At 40.7% G+C, this 20,971-nt stretch overlaps 2 protein-coding genes across 11 annotated transcripts in view; one reads left to right on the top strand and one right to left on the bottom strand.

Annotated features, from left to right (window-relative positions):
* LOC101411756 (trophinin) overlaps nt 1–9,980 on the top strand; it is a 60,335-nt gene extending 50,355 nt beyond the window's left edge. Inside the window, 5 exon segments of the mRNA XM_058291089.1 lie at nt 7,884–7,897; nt 8,252–8,401; nt 8,404–9,493; nt 9,495–9,790; nt 9,793–9,980. Coding sequence (XP_058147072.1) covers nt 7,884–7,897; nt 8,252–8,401; nt 8,404–9,493; nt 9,495–9,790; nt 9,793–9,980 — 1,738 coding nt within the window.
* A 10,370-nt stretch (nt 9,981–20,350) lies between these two features.
* The window catches only part of PFKFB1 (6-phosphofructo-2-kinase/fructose-2,6-biphosphatase 1), a 124,499-nt gene continuing 123,878 nt past the window's right edge, over nt 20,351–20,971 (bottom strand). For all 10 annotated transcript variants that reach the window (XM_058291516.2, XM_058291521.2, XM_058291523.2 and 7 more), the window contains one exon: nt 20,351–20,667. In XM_058291516.2, coding sequence (XP_058147499.1) covers nt 20,608–20,667 — 60 coding nt within the window. In that variant the 3' untranslated portion in view covers nt 20,351–20,607. The remainder of the gene's footprint in view (nt 20,668–20,971) is intronic.

Below are 20,971 nucleotides of genomic sequence, written 5' to 3'. Positions count from 1 at the left end.
AGAATAAGAAGAACAAAGTGACAAAGAGAAGATATAACACTTATGCAAAAACAACAGCTAACTAATCTCCAAGAGTAGACAAAGAAGCTAAGGAACTGAATGAACCCGGCAAGATAAAATGATGACGAGACAGCAACAAAAAACTACAAATCAAACCAGTAATCAGGAAAACATGGCTGAATCCAATCCACAAACTAAAAATCAGGAAGGGGAGCAGAACTTCGCACAAGCAATGAAAGATCTCAGAACTTTTGTCACTGACAAATTTGATGAAGTAATGAAAGAGGTTAAAAACATGAAGACATCACTTGGAGGGGAAATTGCAGACATACGCAAAAACATAACAGATATGATGGGAATGAACACCACAGTTCAAGAAACCAAAAATACACTTGCAGCCAATATCAGCAGACTAGAAGAGGCAGAGCAGAGAATTAGTGACGTGGAAGACAGTACATCAGAAATCAAACAGATAGTGGAAGGGGTCAATAAGAAGATAGAAAAATTCCAGCTTGGACTCAGGGACCTGAATGACAATGCAAAACGCTCAAACATACGTATTATACGCATTCCAGAAGGAGAAGAGAAGGGAAAGGGTTCAGAAGGAGTGTTGCAGGAAATAATGGCTGAAAACTTCCCAAATCTACTGAAAGAGACAGATGTACATATCCAAGAAGCACAGTGCACTCCACTAGTCATAAACCCCAACAGGCCCACCCCAAGACATATACTTGTCAAATTATCAAATGCTCAAGACAAAGAGAAAATCCTAAAAGCAGCAAGAGAAAAGAAAACCATCACATACAAGGGAAGCTCCATAAGATTAAGTGCTGATTTCTCATCTGAAACCATGGAGGCAAGAGGCAGTGGTATGATATAGTCAAGGTACTAAAGGAAAAAAATTTCCAACCAAGAATACTCTATCCAGCTAAACTAGCATTGAAACATGAAGGAGAGTTCAAAATATTCACAGATAAACAGAAACTGAAAGAGTATACCAACAAGAAACCTCCCCTTCAAGAAATTCTAAAGGGAGTTCTGCTGGAAGAAAGGAAAAAACAGGACAGGCAGAGTTGGAGGAGAGTATAAGAGCAACAAAAAAAGACAAAAATAGAAGGTAAAAAAATACAAAATATGACAAACACAAATACAATCAAAATATGGCCAACACAAACAATTCCTTGAAAGTAATAACACTGAATGTCAACGGATTAAACTCACCTATCAAAAGATTCTGACTGGGACATTGGATAAGGAAATATGACCCATCCGTATGCTGTCTACAAGAGACACATCTTAGATACAGAGACGCATGGAGGTTGAAAGTGAATGGCTGGAAAACAATCACACAAGCAAACAATAACCAAAAAAAGGCAGGAGTAGCTATATTAATATCACACAAAATAGACTTTAAATGTGAAACGACTGTGAGAGACAAAGAAGGATACTACATTTTAGTGAAAGGGAAAATCTGTCAAGAAGATCGAACAATCATAAATATTTATGCCCCTAACAAGGGTGCCTCCAAATATGTGAGGCAAACACTGAAAAAACTAAGTGAAAGAATAGATGCATCTACAACTATAGTGGGGGATTTTAATACACCACTATCAACTCTGGACAAAACATCTCAAAAGAGAATCACTAAAGAAACAAAACATTTGAACAGTATATTAGAGGAGCTGGATCTAATAGACATATATAGATCATTACACCCAAACACAGCAGGATATACATTTTTCTCAAGCACACATGGATCATTCTCCAAGATAGACCACATGCTAGGCCACAAAGAAAAGCTGAATGAATTCAGAAAAATTGAAATCATACAAAACAATATCTCTGACCACAGTGGAGTCAAGCTGGAAATTTGCAAGAGACAGAGGCCCAGATTTCACACCACGATTTGGAAATTAAATAGCACACCCTTAGAAAAAGAGTGGGTCAAAGAGGAAATCTCAAAAGAAATCAATGACTACCTTGAAACAAATGATAATAATAACACAACATACCAAAATTTATGGGATGCAGCAAAAACAGTACTGACAGGGAAATTTATAGCCATAAACTCATACATCAAAAAAGAAGAAAGAGCAAAAAATGAAGAACTAACTGCACATTTGAAGGAATTAGAAAAACAACAACAAAGTAGCCCAACAGGAAGAAGAAGGAGGGAAATAACAAAGATAAGAGCAGAACTAAATGAAATAGAAAATAAGAAAGCACTTGAAAAGATAAACAAGACCAAGAGATGGTGTTTTGAGAAGATGACCAAAATTGACAAAACTTTAGTGAGACTAACAAAGAAAAAAAGAGAAAAGATGCAAATCACAAAATAAGAAATGAGAAAGGCGATATCACCACTGACCCCACAGAAATAAAGACTATCATAAGAGGATACTTTGAAAAACTATATTCCAACAAAAATGACAATTTAGAGGATATGGACAAATTCCTAGAAACACATAAACAACCCATATTGATGAAAGAAGAAATTGATGATCTTAACAAACCAATCACAAGCAGAGAGATAGAATCAGTCATTAAAAATCTCCCAACTAAGAAGAGCCCAGGGCAGATGGCTACACAGGTGAATTCTACAAAACATTCCGGAAAGAACTAACACCAATCCTGCTGAAACTATTCCCAAAAATCGAAACAGAAGGAACATTACCGAACTCCTTCTATGATGCCAACATTACCCTAGTACCAAAGCCAAAAAAAGACACCACAATAAAGGAAAATTACAGACCAATTTCTCTAATGAAGCTAGATGCAAAAATACTTAACAAAATACTTGCTAATCATATTCAACAATACATTAAACGAATTATACACCACGACCAAGTGGGATTTATTCCAGGTATGCAAGGATGGTTCAACATAAGAAAATCAATCAATGTAATACACCATATAAACAGACTGAAGGGAAAAAAATCACATGATTATATCTATAGATGCAGAAAAAGCTTTTGACAAAATACAGCACACTTTCTTGATAAAAACACTTCAAAATATCGGAATACAAGGAAATTTATTGAACATGATAAAGAGTATATATGAAAAACCTACAGCAAACATTGTTTACAATGGAGAAATCCTAAAATCCTTCCCTCTAAACTCAGGAACAAGACAAGGATGCCCATTGTCTCCGCTCCTATTTAACATTGTCTTAGAAGTACTTGCTCGAGCACTGAATCAAGAACCAGATATAAAAGGCATTCAAATTGGAAAGGAAGAAGTCAAAATTTCATTATTTGCAGGTGACATGATCCTATACATAGAAAACCCTGAGAGATCTACAACAAAGCTTCTAGAACTCATAAATGAGTTTAGTAAAGTCGCAGGTTAAAAGATCAATGCAAAAATCAGTAGCATTTCCGTACACCAATAACGCGCAAGATCAGGAGGAACTCAAGAAACAAATACCATTCACAAGAGTAAGTAAAAAAATCAAATACTTAGGAATAAATTTAACTAAAGAGGTAAAAAACTTATACACCAAGAACTATACAAAACTGTTCAAGGAAATCAAAGAAGACCTAAATAAATGGAAGAATATACCTTGTTCATGGATAGGAAGATTGAATATTATTAAGATGTCTATCCTACCAAAACTGATCTACACAATCAATGTAATCCCAATAAAAATCAACACAGCCTTCTTTAAGGAACTAGAAAAACTAACTATGAAATTTATTTGGAAAGGAAAGAGACCCCGAATAGCCAAAGACATACTGAAAAAGAAAAACGAAACTGGAGGAATCACACTACGTGACTTCAAAACATACTACAAAGCTACAGGAGTGAAAACAGCATGGTATTGGCATAAGGACAGACACACAGACCAATGGAATGAATTGAAAGCACTGATATAGAGCCTCACATATATAGCCACATAATATTCGATAAAGCCACCAAACACTCTCAACTGGGAGAGTGGCCTATTCAACAAATGGTGTCTGGAGAACTGGATAGCCATATGTAGAAGAATGAAAGAGGATTACCATCTCACACCTTATACAAAGATCAACTCAAGATGGATCAAAGACCTAAATATAAGAGCCAAGACCATAAAAACCTTAGAAAGCAGTGTAGGGAAACATCTACAGGACCTTGTAATAGGAAATGTCTTCATGAATATCACACCAAAATCACGAGCAGCAAAAGAACTAATAGATAAATGGGACTTCCTCAAAATTAAAGCCTTCTGCACCTCAAAGGAGTTTGTCAAGAAAGTAAAAAGGGAGCCCACACAGTGGGAGAAAATATTTGGCAACCATATATCTGATAAGAAACTTATAACTTGCATATATAAAGAACTCCTATATCTTGAAAATAAAAAGAAAAACAACCCATTTAAAAGATGGGAAAAAGATTTAAACAGACACTTCTCCAAAGAAGAAATATAAATGGCTAAAAAACACATGAAAAAATGCTCCAAATCTCTAGCTATCAGGGAAATGCAAATCAAAACTACAATGAGATACCATCTTACACCCATAAGATTGGCAGCTATGAAAAAAACAGAAGAATACAAATGCTGGAGAGGATGTGAAGAAAGGGGAACACTCATCCACTGCTGGTGGGAATGCAGAAGGATCCAACCATTCTGGAGGACAGTATGGCGGTTTCTCAAAAAACTAGCCATAGATTTGCCATATGACCCAGCAATACCACTGCTGGGTATATACCCATCAGAACTGTAAACAAGGACACAAACCGATATATGTACACCAATGTGCATAGCAGCATTGCTCACTATTGCCAAAAGTTGGAATCAACCCAAATGCCCATCAACAGATGAGTGGATCAATAAAATGTGGTATATACACACAATGGAATACTACTCGGCTATAAGAACAAATACACTACAAACACACGTGATAACATGGATGAATCTTGAGAACCTTATGTTGAGTGAAGCAACCCAGGCATTGAAGGACAAATACTACATGACCTCAATGATATGAAATAAGCAAACTGCCTCAGAGAGCAAGAGACTGAACGATAGGCTTACAGGAAATCGGGGGGTGGAGGAAGGAAGTGAGCTGACGTCTGCAGGGGTGGAATTTTTGACGAGCTGGTGGTAAGTATGAACACAAAGAAGAGATAAAATGGGGGCAAGGGGTTGCCTTTGGGAGGGGCTTTTCGGGTTTGAGGGTGGCCGGGGATGGGCGGATGGGTAATATTGCCCAAAAGGGGGGGGGAGGAAAGGGTAACATACGAACATAGGAGAGTGTCAGGTGTTGGTGGAGAGTAAAATGCCAAGAAAATCATATCAAAATATAATAAAGAGGGTTACCTGTTTAGAATGCTCAGAGGGGATGGTCCAGTGCGTGACGGGCTCCTGGGGAATGTCTGAATGCTCATTTTGCCAGAGTGGGTGGCACCATTGGGTAGAGACCCAAGCAGTGAGAGTGGGGGTGGACCCACATCCTGGGGAGGACTAATGCCATCAAATAGAGGGAACTGTATCTCTCGAAAGAAAGGGTGGCTCCCAGGGCATTGGGGCAGTTGAGCAAGTTAGGCCCTGAACACTATTCCAACTATCTCTGGACGTGGCTCCTTGGGAAACGGAGGTTGGCTGTCACCATGGGCACCAAGGTGGATGGGAAAATGGATGTTAAATGTGTGGAACCAAGGTAAATGGGGGATAAGAGAGGAATTTCACGAGAGTACACAAGGATGGATATAAAACATGTAATATTACACTATAACATATAGGAGGTGACAGACAGATAATGTAAACCATAATGTAAAACATAGGATAACTAAAAAATTAGAAAACTCTGTATCCTAAAGTATGCACCACAATGTAAGCACAGATGTCACCTTGTTTGAAAGCTATTGTCTCAGACTCTGTACATCAATTTAAGTAAATATGATGTGAATAGGGTGTAAGAGTATCGCTGTGGAAGGGAAAGGGTTTTGTGATGGATGTGTGGGAGTGCTGTATATTATATATATGAATTGCTGTGGTCTAGGGCTCTTGTTAAGAGAAGTTCAATAATTAGGGGAAAAAAAAAGAAAAAGATAGGATGTAGAATTTTTTCCAAGTCAACATGTATTCTATATCTAACGTTTAAACCCATCGCTATATGCAAGTTTGCTAGTAAGGGATCCTGACATTATATTGGGCTTCAATTCTCAGGAAGTTCTGGATCACAGAGTGGTTCCACAATGCCAATGGAGGAATACTGGTATAGGATGCTATTGACAGGTGATATATGGCTGACAGGGAGTTATACAGGACATATGTCCAGGGTGCATGGTAATGTTTGGATATACTCATAGTGGCAACAATTAAAAACTACAGCTGGGGGGGTACTGGGTTCCTGGCCGGTGGTGCTCTGTCCTGGTCCCTAGGGGAGCAGTGACAGTCTCCCAGGTGCAGCAGCAAGGACCGGGAAGGAATGAGGGTCCAACAGTGAGCCCCTGACGCTAATGATTATGCTTGTGAGCTGATATGCCTGAAATAAGAACAAGGCCTAGAGCAGCATTGTGCCTGGGAATTTCCTCCTGACAGCCTTCATGTTACTCAAATGTGGCCAGTCTCGAAGCCAAACTCAGCATGTAAATGCAATGCCTTCCCCCCAGCGTGGGACATGACACCAGGGGATGAGCCTCCCTGGCACCGAGGGATCACTATCAACTACCAACTGATGATGCAACTGGAAAATGACCTGGAAAGGAAGGTTCAATGCGGATCAGCAGAATATCCCTGTCTACATAAAATAACACGACTTTAAAATGCTGTTTGACCTAATGTAAGGGGGAAATGGAAAGGAGAAATGAGTTTATATGGCTATGAGTCTCTAAAAAAGAGTCTGGAGGCGGTCAGCAGGATTGCCCTTATGCACAACTGAGCAGAGTCTAAGAGACAGATAAAGTAGATACAACCCCAGGTATTCGTTCCTTTGAGGGCTAAAGAGATCCATGGGTGCTATGGTCATGGCAGATGGGGTTAATTGCCATGTCAGATGGTTCTTCTTTGGAGCTGGTGTTTATGCGTGATGAATCTGGACTCAAATGGAGTCTCTCTTCATAAGATTTTCATGCTACTTTGCTGGAGTTGTAGTTGGTGTTGGGGTTTAAGATATATTTAGGGGATCTGAGTCTCTGGACTGACAATGTGATAGCCAGGCCCTGAGCCTCAACAGACTCCAGCACCTACAATCTGATTTATTGGACTCATCTCACTCAGCTAAGATGGAGTTGAAGAAGGACAACCACCACACCATGGACCCTAGAGTGCCTACAACTGAAAGCGGGAGGATTGTATCCAGTATCCATGTGGAATCTGAGCCTCCTCTTGACATAGAGGTGCAATGGACACAACCAATCCAATGTCCACAGAGAAAAGGTGGCATTGGAGTGGGAAAAGTGGACATGGTGGCTAATGGGTATGGGGAATGGCAGGAAGAGACGAGATGTGGAGGCATCTTTGTGACTTGGAGCTGCCCTGGATGGTGCTTCAGGGGCAATCACCGGACATTGTAAATCCTCACAGGGCCCACTGGATGGAATGGGGGAGAGTATGGGCCATGATGTGGACCATTGGCCATGAGGTGCAGAGGTGCCCAGAGATGTACTTACCAAATGCAATGGATGTGTCATGATGATGGGAATGAGTGTTGCTGGGGGGGGAGTGGTGGGGTGGGGGTGATGGGGTTGAATGGGTCCTCATATATTTTTTTTAATGTAATATTTTTACAGAATCAATAATAAAAAATAAATAAATAAATAAATAAATAAATAAAAGATGAAAGTCCTCAAGTTTGCATGGAAGATAATAGGAGAGCTGCCCAGACCTGGCATATCAAAGTTATGGGATGTCCCTGGCTGGAGCAGGCTCTATGCAGGTATAGGCAGGTACAGAGCAGGGTACAGAGCAGTCTGCAGTTTGTATAAGAACATTATGGAGCCTCATTAACATTTCAGAATACTACTAGACATATAGTTTACATTGTCTCTTTCATTCCTCATACCTACTCTCATATCATTTCTTATATTACTGATGAAGACACTTAGGCTCAGTGAAACTAAGTAACTTGTCCAATGGTACACAGCACCTAAGTTATCAGAGTGGAAATTAGACCTCAGGACTGACACATAATGAGCCCCAATAACTAAGAATTATTATTTTTACTATTAGTTTTATTTAAAAAATCCATAGTAGGTGCTTAATACATAATTGCAAGGACTATTTTCCTTATGATGATTATTATTCCCTTCTCAGGTACAGAAGAAAGACCCAAGGACTGGGCTGTTCAGTATCAGGAAGCTGTGGAGATGGAAATCCAGGCTGCAGCTGTGGCTGTGGCTGAGGCTGAGGCCAGGGCTAAGGCAAGAGCCCAAATGGGGATTGGAGAGGAAGATGTGGCTGGGCCCTGGAACTGGATGATATGGATATTGGCTGCCTGACTAGGGAAGAATTAGATGATGAAGCTCAGGCCTGGAGCAGATTCTCTTTTGAAATTGAGCCCAGAGCTCAAAAAAATGCAGATCCCAGCCCCAACATCAACTTCAGCAGAATTGACAGCACCACAGCTAGCTTCAGTGATGGTGCTAGTATTAGCTTCGAAGGTGCACCCAATCCCAGTGGTGGCTTTGGTAGTGGAGATGGCATTACCTGTTTTGGCTCATGCAGTACCAGCACTAGCTTCAGCAATGCAGTCAGCATTAGTTTTGATAGTATACCTAGCACTAGCTCCAGATTCAGTGGTGGAACCAGCATTAGCATTGGTGGTGCACCCAGTGCTAGTGCCAGTGACAGCTTCAGTGGTGGAGCCAACTCTAGTTTCAGTGGCCCATCCAACACCAGTACCAGTGTCAATGATGGAGCCAGCTCTGGCTTTGGAGGTACACTTAACATCACTTCTGGCTTCAGTGATACCCTCAGTATCAGCACCAGCTTCACCACTGCATCCAGCACTAGCACAGTCTTAAGTGGTACACTTAGCACGAACGCTGGCTTTAGTGGCACATTCAGCACCAGTATCCGCTTCAGTGGCTCTCCCAGTACCAATACTGCTTTTGATAGTATGCTTAGCACCAGTGTCTCCTTTAGTGGCTCTTCTGGCACCAAGGCTTACTTGAGTGGCACAGTAAGCACCAGAGTCTGCTTTGATGGTTCTCCCAGCACTAGTGCCAGTTTTGGAGGTATAGTAAATACCAGCGCTGGCTTTAGCAGTGTTGTCAGCACCAGTACTGGCTTCAGTGGGTCACTTTATACCACTGCTGAATTTGCTGGTACTCCCAGCAACAGCATGGGCTTTGGTGGTGCTCTCAATACCAGTCTTTGCTTTGGGGGTGCTCCCAGCACCAGTGTCAGCTTTGGTGGAACTCCCAACACTAGTCTCTGCTTTAGTGGTGCTCCTAGCACCAGGCTCTGATTTGGCAGTGTGTCTAGCACTAGTCTCTGCTTTGGTGACCCTCCTAGCACCAGTGCCTGCTTCAGTGGTGCTATCAGTGCCAGCTTGGCTGAAGGACTGCACCAGTACCGGCTTCAAATTTGGCAGGGGGTTAAGCACCAGTGCTGGATTTAGAGGCAGACTAAGCACCAGCACTGGCTTCAGTGGCAAACTAGGCAACACTACTGGCTTCGGTGGAAGAGTGGGCACCAGTGATGGTTTTGGTGGTAGACTGGGCACCAATGTCAGTTTTGACAGCATACTTGACACCAGTGCTGGCTTTAGCAGTGGCCTCAGCACCAGTGATGGCTTTGGTGATGGGCCCAATGCCTGCTTCAACGGAGGACTGAGTACCATCATTGGCTTTGGCAGTGGCCCAACACCAGCACTGGCTTTACTGGTGAACCCAGAATCAGCACTGGCTTCAATGGTGCACCAGGTTCTCTTGTTGGCTTCAGCAGTGGACCAAGTAACCATGCTGGTTTCAGTGGTGGACCAAGCAGCAGTGCTAGCTTTGGTGGTGGAGTCACCAGTCTTGATGCCTGCAGCTTCTCCTATGGCTAGTAAGGTTTCAGGTAATTAAAACACTTCCACAGCCATGGTCCATAGAGAGGGTATAAGAGCTGGGAGGTGTTATAAGAAAACCCGAGGCAAGGGGGATATGAGGGCAGTGAAGGCAGTATGAAGAAACAGTATAGTTGGTGGTAAAATACAGGTTACTATTTGGTGTTTTGTTTTCAGGTTTATTTCCCATGTTTTAAAATATTGCTAAAGAATTGCAGCAGTCCTTCCCATGGAGCCAGTGTACATCCTTGGAATCTTTCTCTGCACAGCAGTTTAAGCTCTGTGGCTTAGATGGTGGCTGAAGGTGACATGCTATATAAAATCTGTTTAGTTTTCCTGCTTTCTTGTTTGCTTTCTGTGTGCTGTTATTTTTTTAGTGTCAGAGTTACATTAAAATTTCAAAATGAATTGAATTTCAGTCTTTTAATGTGCTTAGGTTGTTCTGAGTGACATTTTGGGCTCACTGAAGAAATAAAGATCAGCATAACTCTTTGGGTAAAGTAGGGTTTCAGCTTTAAACCAAAAGGTAGGTATGACTTTAATAGGATAGAGAGCTGGGGAAAGTGGAGTGGGCAAGGGTATAGTAGTTTGAGCAAAGATATCTAGGAGAAAGGTCTGGATCAGAAAGCAGAGGGAGAAGGGACTAGACCAGGGGTTCTCAACAAGTGGTCCATGAGCTTGAATTGAAATGAAAAAAAAAAAAACAATAACATTATTCTTGTGGGGATGTATTGGTGCAGGTGATATATTTATTAAGTAATACAGTATAGTGTGGACTTAGTAAAGGATCTGTGGCTTTGAACTGACTGGCAAAGGGGTCCATGGAATAAAAAAGGTTAAGAACCCCTGGACTAGGCAGGGCAAGATGGCATCTGACTGAGTGCACCTTATAATCTCTCCTGCAAAGAAGCGGCTGAGTATGGTTGGAGTCCTGCTGGACCGAGCTGTTTCAGGTGTTTGCAGAGCAGGAGGTGTCTCTACGACGATTTGGTGGAATGGTGACAGAGGAGATTCTTGTAAGAGGTAGAATTTTGGGTCTCTTTCAGGGAGGACGGGGTTGAGCGTGGGACCCTTCCCCCTGGGGCTGGCGGCCCAGTGGCGGTGATTCCTGGAGGCTTTGCTGTGCTGGGGAGTTCTCAAGCCCTGAGCAGACTGTTTCAGGGGCTTGCAGGGCGGGAGGTGTCTGGAAGTCGATTTGGTGAGACAGTGATGGAGGGGATTCTTGCAAGAGGTGGAATTTTGGATTTCTGACACGGAGGTCAGGGGTTCTGACTGGAGCCCCTTCCCCTAGGGCTGGCTGCCAGGCTGCAGCAGTCCCTGGACTCTTTGTAGGGCAGCGGCACCCCCAGCAGGCTGTTTCGGGGGCTTGCAGGGCAGAAGGTGTCTGGATGTCGAGTTGGTGAGACAGTGACAGAAGAGATTCTTGTGAGAGGTGGAATTTTGGGTTTCTGACATGGAGGTCAGAGTTTGTGGGTGGGAACCCCCCCCCAGGGCTGGTGTGCACCTGCAGGGATCCCTGAAGGCTGTGTTGCATTGAGGTGCTCCCAGGCCCCTGTTAACTGGATGCATGGTTCCCAGGTCTGTGTCCCCTAAACCCTAGTGGCCCATGACCAGAGACTCACACACCTTGAGTGTGCAATATCACAGACATCCCATCCCTGAATACACCGCGCCCTGAGGTCCATCTGAGGTCCTTGATTATCCTAGCCCTTGGCATTTGGGTTCTTTTTTCTCCTTTCTTTCTTTTTGTTTGTGTGTGTGTGTGTCTCGGTTGCTAATATTGCATTATCTCCTGGTCTTTTCTCCCCTTGTATCCTCCAAGGTCCTTTTTCATTTATTTAGTTTTTTTCTCCTTTTCTTTTCCTTGCTTGTTTCCCTCCCTTTTCTTTGCCCACCCCCTTTTTACTTCTCTTTTTTTTCTTTTCTCTCTTTCTCTTTCTTATTTTCTTTTCTTTTATTTTAATTGTATAATAGGTGCTGCAGGGAGCACTTCAAATTTGCTGTGTTTCCTCATCCTCCATTTCCCCATTTCTGTGTGAATTGATTTTGACCACATACATTATCCCCTTTCCCCCATATCTTGCTATCCTCCATCATCTACTATCTCTCTTATATTCCACCTCCCTTTCTTTGGTCCCCAGATTATCTAAATTTTTATTTCTAATACCTTTATTTTATTTTCTGTCTTTTATCCACTCTTGATATTATTGTCTTTCTCTTCTCTTTCCCTCTCTCATGAAAACACTGGCTTTTTAATTCATACTATATTCCTCCCCATATTCAGTTGACGGTCTCATTATAGGTACTCTACTTACTGCTATAACTCTACACAACTTACACGAGGCTAATATCCATTCTCCCAGATCTCACATTGTTGCTCTGTTAACATTTATTACCAATAATACATTAAACATATTCTTTTCTTACGCAGTTTGCTTTTATTGGACCTAATATTTTCCTTCAAAGTGAACTTAGCCAGCAACAAAAAAATAGAGTAAGAAGAACAAAGTGGCAAATAGAAGACATAACACTTACGCATGAACAACAACTAATTAATCCCCAAGACTAGACAAAGAAGCTAAGGAACTGATTAAACCCGTCAAGATAAAATGATAACCACACAGCAACAAAAAACTACAAACCAAACCAATAATCAGGAAAGCATGGCGAAATCCAATGAACAAACTGAAAACCAGGGAGGGAAGCAGAACATCAGACAAGTAATTAAAGATCTCAAAACATATATTAGAGACCAACTTAAAGAAGTAAAGGAAGAGATTAACAATATGAAGAAAACACTTGGAGAGGAAATTGCAGACATACGTAAAAAGATAATGGATCCTCACAGGGCCCACTGGATGGAATGGAGGAGAGTATGGGCCATGATGTGGACCATTGACTATGAGGTGCAGAGGTGCCCAAAGATGTACTTACCAAATCCAATGGATGTGTCATGATGATGGGAACGAGTGTTGCTGGGGGGGGAGAGGTGGGGTGGGGGGGGTGGGGTTGAATGGGACCTCACATATATATTTTTAATGTAATATTATTACAAAGTCAATAAAAATAATAATAATAATAATAAAAAAGATAATGGATATGATGGGGATGAACACCACATTTCAAGAAATAAAAAATACACTCTCAGCAAATAGCAGGAGATTAGAAGAGGAAGAGGAGAGAATTAGTGACATGGAATACAGTACATCTGAAATCAGACAGACAGTAGACTGATCATTAAAAAGATAGAAAAAATCCAGGTAGGACTTAGGGACTTGAATGACAATGCAAAATGCACAAATATACGTATTATAGGCATCCCAGAAGGAGAAGAGAAGGGAAAGGGGACAGAAGGGGTGTTGGAGGAAATAATGGCTGAAAACTTCCCAAATCGAGTGAGACAGAAGGATGTATATGTCCAGGAAGCACAATGCACCCCAAATATCATAAATCCCAACTGGCCCACCCCAAGACATATACTTGTCAAATTATCCAATGCTCAAGACAAAGAGAAAATTCTAAAAGCAGCAAGAGAAAAGAAAACCATCACATACAAGGGAGGCTCCATAAGATTAAGTACTGATTTCTCATTTGAAACCATAGAGGCAAGAAGGCAGTGGTATCATATAGTCAAGGTACTAAAAGAAAAAAATTTCCAACCAAGAATACTCTGCCCAGATAAACTAGTATTCAAAAATGATGGAGAGTTCAAAATATTCACAGTTAAACAGAAATTAAAAGAGTATGCCAACAAGAACCCTGCCCTCCAAAAAATACTAAAGGGAGTTCTGCAGGAAGAAAGGAAAAACAAGAGAGGTAGAGTTGGAGGAGAGTGTAAGAGCAACAAAAAATACAAAAAGAGAAGGAAAACAAACAAACAAAATATAACAAACACAAGTCCAATCAAAATATGGCTAACATAAATAACCCCTTGAAAGTAATAACATGGAATGTCAATGGATTAAACTCACCTATCAAAAGATTCAGACTGGGTGACTGAATAAGGAACTATGACCCATCTATATGCTGTCTACAAGAAACACATCTTAGATGCAGGGAGGCATGGAGGTTGAAAGTGAATGGTTGGAAAATAATCTTACAAGCAAACAATAACCAAAAAACGACAGGAGTAGCTATATTAATATCAGAGAAAATAGACTTCAGATGCAAAACAATTGTGAGAGACAAAGAAGGATACTACATATTAGTGAAAGGGACAATCTCTCAAGAAGAACAAACAATTATAAATATTTATGCTCCTAACAAGGGCACCTCCAAATACGTGAAGGAAACACTGGAAAAACTAAGTGAAAGAATAGATGCCTCAACAATTATAGCCGGAGATTTTAATACACCATTATCAACCTTGGACAGAACATCTCAAAAGAGAATCCCAAGAAACAAAACATTTGAACAGTATATTAGAGGAGCTGGATCTAATAGACATATATAGATCATTACACCCAAACACAGCAGGATATACATTTTTCTCAAGCACACATGGATCATTCTCCAAGATAGACCATATGCTAGGCCACAAAGAAAGGCTGAATGAATTCAGAAAGATCAAAATCATACAAAACAATATCTCTGACCACAGTGGAGTGAAGCTGGAAATTTGCAAGGGACAGAGGCCCAGATTTCACACCACGATTTGGAAATTAAATAGCACACCCTTAGAAAAAGAGTGGGTCAAAGAGGAAATCTCAAAAGAAATCAATGACTACCTTGAAACAAATGATAATAATAACACAACATACCAAAATTTATGGGATGCAGCAAAAACAGTACTGACAGGGAAATTTATAGCCATAAATTCATATATCAAAAAAGTAGAAAGAGCAAAAACTGAAGAACTAACTGCACATTTGAAGGAATTAGAAAAACAACAACAAAGTAACCCAACAGGAAGAACAAGGAAGGAAATAACAAAGATAAGAGCAGAACTAAATGAAATAGAAAATAAGAAAGCACTTGAAAAGATAAACAAGACCAAGAGCTGGTTTTTTGAGAAGATCAACAAAATTGACAAACCTTTAGCGAGACTAACAAAGAAAAAAAGAGAGAAGATGCAAATACACAAAATAAGAAATGAGAAAGGCGATATCACCACTGACCCCACAGAAATAAAGACTATCATAAGAGGATACTTTGAAAAACTATATTCCAACAAAAATGACAATCTAGAGGAAATGGACAAATTCCTAGAAACACATAAGCAGCCCATATTGACAAAAGAAGAAATTGATGATCTCAACAAACCAATCACAAGCAGAGAGATAGAATCAGTCATTAAAAACCTCCCAACTAAGAAGAGCCCAGGGCCAGACGGCTTCACAGGTGAATTCTACAAACATTCCGGAAAGAACTAACACCAATCCTGCTGAAACTATTCCAAAAAATTGAAACAGAAGGAACATTGCCTAACTCCTTCTATGATGCCAACATTACCTTAGTACCAAAGCCAAACAAAGACACCACAAGAAAGGAAAATTACAGACCAATTTCTCTAATGAACCTAGACGCAAAAATACTTAACAAAATACTTGCTAATCGTATTCAACAACACGTTAAACGAATTATACACCACAACCAAGTGGGATTCATTCCAGGTATGCAAGGATGGTTCAACATCAGAAAATCAATCAATGTAATACACCATATAAACAGATTGAAGGAAAAAAATCACATGATTATATCTATAGATGAAGAAAAAACATTTGACAAAATACAGCACCCTTTCTTGATAAAAACACTCCAGAAGATCGGAATACAAGGACATTTTTTGAACATGATAAAGAGTATATATGAAAAACCTACAGCCAATATTGTTTACAATGGAGAAATCCTAAAATCCTTCCCTCTAAACTCAGGAAGAGGACAAGGATGCCCATTGTCTCCCCTTCTATTTAACATTGTCTTAGAAGTACTTGCTCGAGCACTGAGGCAAGAACCAGATATAAAAGGCATTCAAATTGGAAAGGAAGAAGTCAAAATTTCATTATTTGCAGGTGACATGATCCTATACATAGAAAACCCTGAGAGATCTACAACAAAGCTTCTAGAACTCATAAATGAGTTTAGTAAAGTCGCAGGTTATAAGATCAATGCACAAAAATCAGTAGCATTTCTGTACACTAATAATGAGCAAGATCAGGAGGAAATCAAGAAACAAATACCATTCACAATAGTAAATAAAAAAATCAAATACTTAGGAATAAATTTAACTAAAGAGGTAAAAAACTTATACACAGAGAACTACACAAGCCTGTTCAAGGAAATCAAAGAAGACCTAAATAAATGGAAGACTATTCCCTGTTCATGGACAGGAAGACTAAATATTATTAAGATGTCTATCCTACCAAAACTGATCTACACATTCAGTGCAATCCCAATAAAAGTCAACACAGCATTCTTTAAGGAACTAGAAAAACTACCTATGAAATTTATTTGGAAGGAAAGAGGCCCCAAATGGATAAAGACATATTGTAATAGAAAAACGGAATTGGAGGAATCACACTACCTGACTTCAAAACATACTACAAAGCATCAGTTGTGGAAACATCATGGTGATGGCACAAGGAGAGACACACAGACCAATGGAACCAAATTGAGAGTTCTGATATAGATCCTCATATATATAATCATATAATATTGATAAAGCCACCAAAACCTCTCAACTGGGAGAGAATGGCTTATTCAACAAACGGTTGCTGGAGAACTGGATATCCATAGGTAAAGGAATGAAAGAGGATTACCATCTCACACCTTATACAAAAATCAACTCAAGATGGATCAAAGACCTAAATATAATAGCTAAGACCATTAAGACTTTGGAAAGCAGTGTAGGGAAGCATATATAAGACCTTGTAATAGGAAATGGCTTCATGAATTTCACACCAAAAACACGAGCAGCAAAAGAACAAATAGATAGATGGGACTTCCTCAAAATTAAAGCCTTCTGCACCTCAAAGGAGTTTGTCAAGAAAGTGAAAAGAGAGCCTACACAATGGGAGAAAATATTTGGTAACCATATATTGGATAGGAGACTTACAACCTACGTATATAAAGAACTCCTATATCTTGAAATTAAAAAGACAAACAACCCATTTAATAGTGGGAAAAAGATTTAAACAGACACTTCTCCAAAGAAGAAATACAAATTGCTAAAAAGCACATGAAAAAAATGCTCCAAATATCTAGCTATCAGAGAAATGCAAATCAAAACTATGAGATACCATCTTACTCCCATAAGATTGGCAGCTATGAAAAAAACAGAAGACTACAAATGCTGGAGAGGATGTGGAGGAATGAGAACACTCATCCACTGCTGGTGGGAATGCGGAAGGATGGAACCATTCTGGAGGAGAGTTTGGCGTTTTCTCAAAAAACTAACCATAGATTTGCCATATGACCTGGCAATTCCACTGCTGGGTATATACCCAATAGAAGTGAAAACAAGGACACCAACCAATAGATGCACACCAATGTTCATAGCAGCATTGCTCACTATTGCCAAAAGTTGGACTCAACCCAAATGCCCATCAACAGAAAATGGATAAATAAAAGGTGGTATATACATACAATGGAATACTACTCGGCTTTAAGAACAAATACACTACAAAAATACATGATAACATGGATGAATCTTGAGACCCTTATGTTGAGTGAAGAAACCCAGGCATTGAAGGACAAATACTACATGACCTCAATGATATGAAATAAGTAAACCAAGCTGCCTCAGAGAGCTAGAGACTGGATGATAGGCTTACAGGAAATTGGGGGGTAGAGGAAGGATGTAAGCTGAGACCTACATGGGTGAAATCAATTATAAACTTGGAGGTAAGTATTTTTACAAGGAAGGGATAAAATGGGGGCATATGATTATCTTTGGGTGGGACTTTGTGGGCTTGAGGGGGGCTAGGGATGGGCGGATGGGTAATATTGCCCAAGAAATTGGGGGGAGTGTGAGGCAACATACGAATATAGGAGATTGTCAGGTATTTGGTGTAGAGTGTAATGCTAATAAAACCTTTTCAAAAATATAATAAGGAAAGTTACCTTTTTAAGATGCTTAAAGGGGATAATCTGATGTAGGACAGACTCCTAGGGAATATGTGAATGCTCATTTTGCTAGAGTAGGTTATATTATTGGGTAGAGATCCATATAATGAGAGTAAAGATATACCCACATCCTGCTGAGGACTGATGCCATCAAATAGAGGGAACTGTATCTCTCAAGAGAAATGGTGGCTCCCAGTGCATTAGGTCAGTTGAGCATGTCAAACCCTCAATAATGTTGCAAGTATCTCTGAACATGGTCCTTCAAGCAATGAAGATTAACTGTCACTGTGGGCCCTGAGGGGAGGGGGAAAGAGGTATTGAATAGATGGAACCAAGTAACTGTGTGGGCAATAGAATTGTTCTACAAGAGTACGCAAGGATGGATATAAGACATGTAAAATTACACCAAAAATATATAGGGGCTGATAGGCTAAAATGTAAATCATAATGTAAAACATAAGGTAACTAAAAATTTAGAAAAATGTATAGTTTAAAATATAAACCACAATGTAAACCCAAATGTTACCTTGTTTGAAAGCTATTGTCTCAATATCTGAACATCAGTTTCAGCATATATAGTATGAATATGTAAAAAGATTATTACTGTGGAAGGGAAATGGTTTTATGTTGTATATGTGGGAGTACTGTATATTGTATATATGAATTACTGTGATCTAAAACTCTTGTGAAGATAAGCTTAATAATTAGAAAAAAGAAAAGAAAAAGATAGGACGTAGACAATTTTTTGATACCCAATTTACTTTTACCGTAATTTTTCCAAATTAATAAGTATTCTTTTTGACCCAAATTAAGGGGGAAATGGAAAGGACAAATGAGTTTATATGGCTATGAGTCTCCAAAAAGAGCCGGGAGGTTATCAGAGGGGTTGCCCTTATGCACACCTCAGCAGAGTCCCAGAGACAGATAAAGTAGATACAACCCCGTGTATTGGTTCTTCTGAGGGCTACAGAGACCCACAGGTTCTATGGTCATGGTAAATAGAGTTCAGTGCCATGTCAGTTGGCCCTACTTTGGAGTTTGTGTTTCTGTGTGATGGAGCTGGACTCAGATCTGATCTTTATTCACAAGCCTCTCCTGTTACTTTTCCCAGAATTGTAGTTGGTGCTGGGGCTTAATATATACCCAGGGGATCTGAATCTCTGGACTGACCATATGACAGCCAGTCCCTGAACCTCAACAGACTTCAGCTCCTACACTCTGGTTTGTTGGACTTACCCCTCTCAGCTAACATGGAGGTGAAGAAGGTCAACCATCACACCATGGAGCCAAGAGTGCCTACAGCTGAAAGCAGGAGGATTGCATCCAGCATCCATGTGGAATCTAAGCCCCCTCTTGATATAGATGTGGAGTGGAAACAACCATTCCAAGGTCCACAGGATGGAGGAATAGCATATGGATTAGAGTGGACTTACTGATATTCTCTTCATGAACTATTGTGATTAGTAATTGAAGAAAATGTGGCATTGGTGTGGATAAAGTGTCCACGGTGGCTGCTAGGTGTGGGGAATGGGAGGAAGAGATGAGATGTGGAGGTGTTTTCTGGATTTGTAGTCCTGAGTGATGCTGCAGGGACACTTACCAGGCATTATATGTCCTCCGATGGCCCAGTGGTTGGAATGTGGGAGAGTGTGGGCTCTGATGTGGACCATTGACCATGTGGTGCAGCAGTGCTCAGAGATGTATTCACCAAATGCAATGAATGTCTCATGATGATGGAGGAGATTGTTGCTATGAGGGGAGGAATGGGGTGAAGGGGGTGGGGGATTTATGGGGACTTCATATTTTTGAAGTAATATTTAAAAAATAAAGACAAAAAAAGGACACCTGGACTAGATAGTATAGTTTCAATTTGATAAGTTTGGGTATGAATGGAAAGTTAGAGGGGTGGTCAAATTGGAGAGAAGTCTAGATGATGCCAAGGTCCATGAAGTGTGTGTCTGAAGGGGAGAAGATGGTCACTGTAATTGAGGGAGTCAGTGGTCTGGAAAGCCAGGGAGTTGGTTGCATCATTTGTACAGACAGTGAAATAACTCAGGATGGTGGCAGCAAGAGCTAGAGAAGAAAGGACCACTGTGGTCAAATTTCTTCTCTGAGTGTGAGGATGCTGTAGCCCTCCAAGGAACAAGACTCACAGGCACTCACAGGGATCTCCTCCCTCCCCAATCTTTGGTGGAGCTACTCCAGAATCCTTCCTTTAAGGAAGTCCTCACTCATTCTCCACCCCAAAAGCACCAGGGCCATGTCACAAGGTCAGGATCTTAAGGACAATGGAAAAGGCCTCACAATTACGTCCTCAAAGTCTTTATTGATAAGGGACTAGGAATTAAGGAAAACAAAGTGTTATCCAGAACTAGACCCCTCCGTTATTGTGGCCAGGAGTAGAGACTCGCTTTGGAGCTGCTAAGAACTTCTTCACTGGAAGCAGGGCCCTCCCAGAGAGACCAAGGCTGAAGTCTTCTCAGGATAGGAAGGGAACAACAACAGCAGCTCCTAAAGGTGGAAGATAATGAACATAGAAACAGAGTAGCCTCCTGAGAACTGTTCAGTAGTGGGCAGGGACTGTGTCCAGGGCTTCCTCAGGTTCCCGGGTGATGTTCACATTCTGAGAAGAAAGAGCTCAGGATTAATGGAGAGTAGACAGTAGTGTAGGGTCCCAGTCCTTTGTCTGTTTCTTGTCTTCAGTGCCAGGCTCCCCTCTTTCATCTAGGTCTGGATCCTGACCCTCCTTCAGGGGGAAAGATCAGCCTGGAGCTCTTTTGGCAGGCACTACTCTAGCCCTACATTTCTACAGGGCCTCAGGTCTGGGCTGTGATTCTTGCCTTTCTGGATGCTGGTTATTCTCTCAGTTGATGAAAAACACCCAGAATCTGTAGGGCTGTTGGGGTGGGGGGACTATCTTTGGGGAC

Source organism: Dasypus novemcinctus, chromosome X (assembly GCF_030445035.2).
Source record: "Dasypus novemcinctus isolate mDasNov1 chromosome X, mDasNov1.1.hap2, whole genome shotgun sequence".
NCBI classification, from domain to species: domain Eukaryota; kingdom Metazoa; phylum Chordata; class Mammalia; order Cingulata; family Dasypodidae; genus Dasypus; species Dasypus novemcinctus.
Note: the sequence above shows the minus strand (reverse complement) of the source record. Positions and strands in the feature narration are given on the sequence as shown.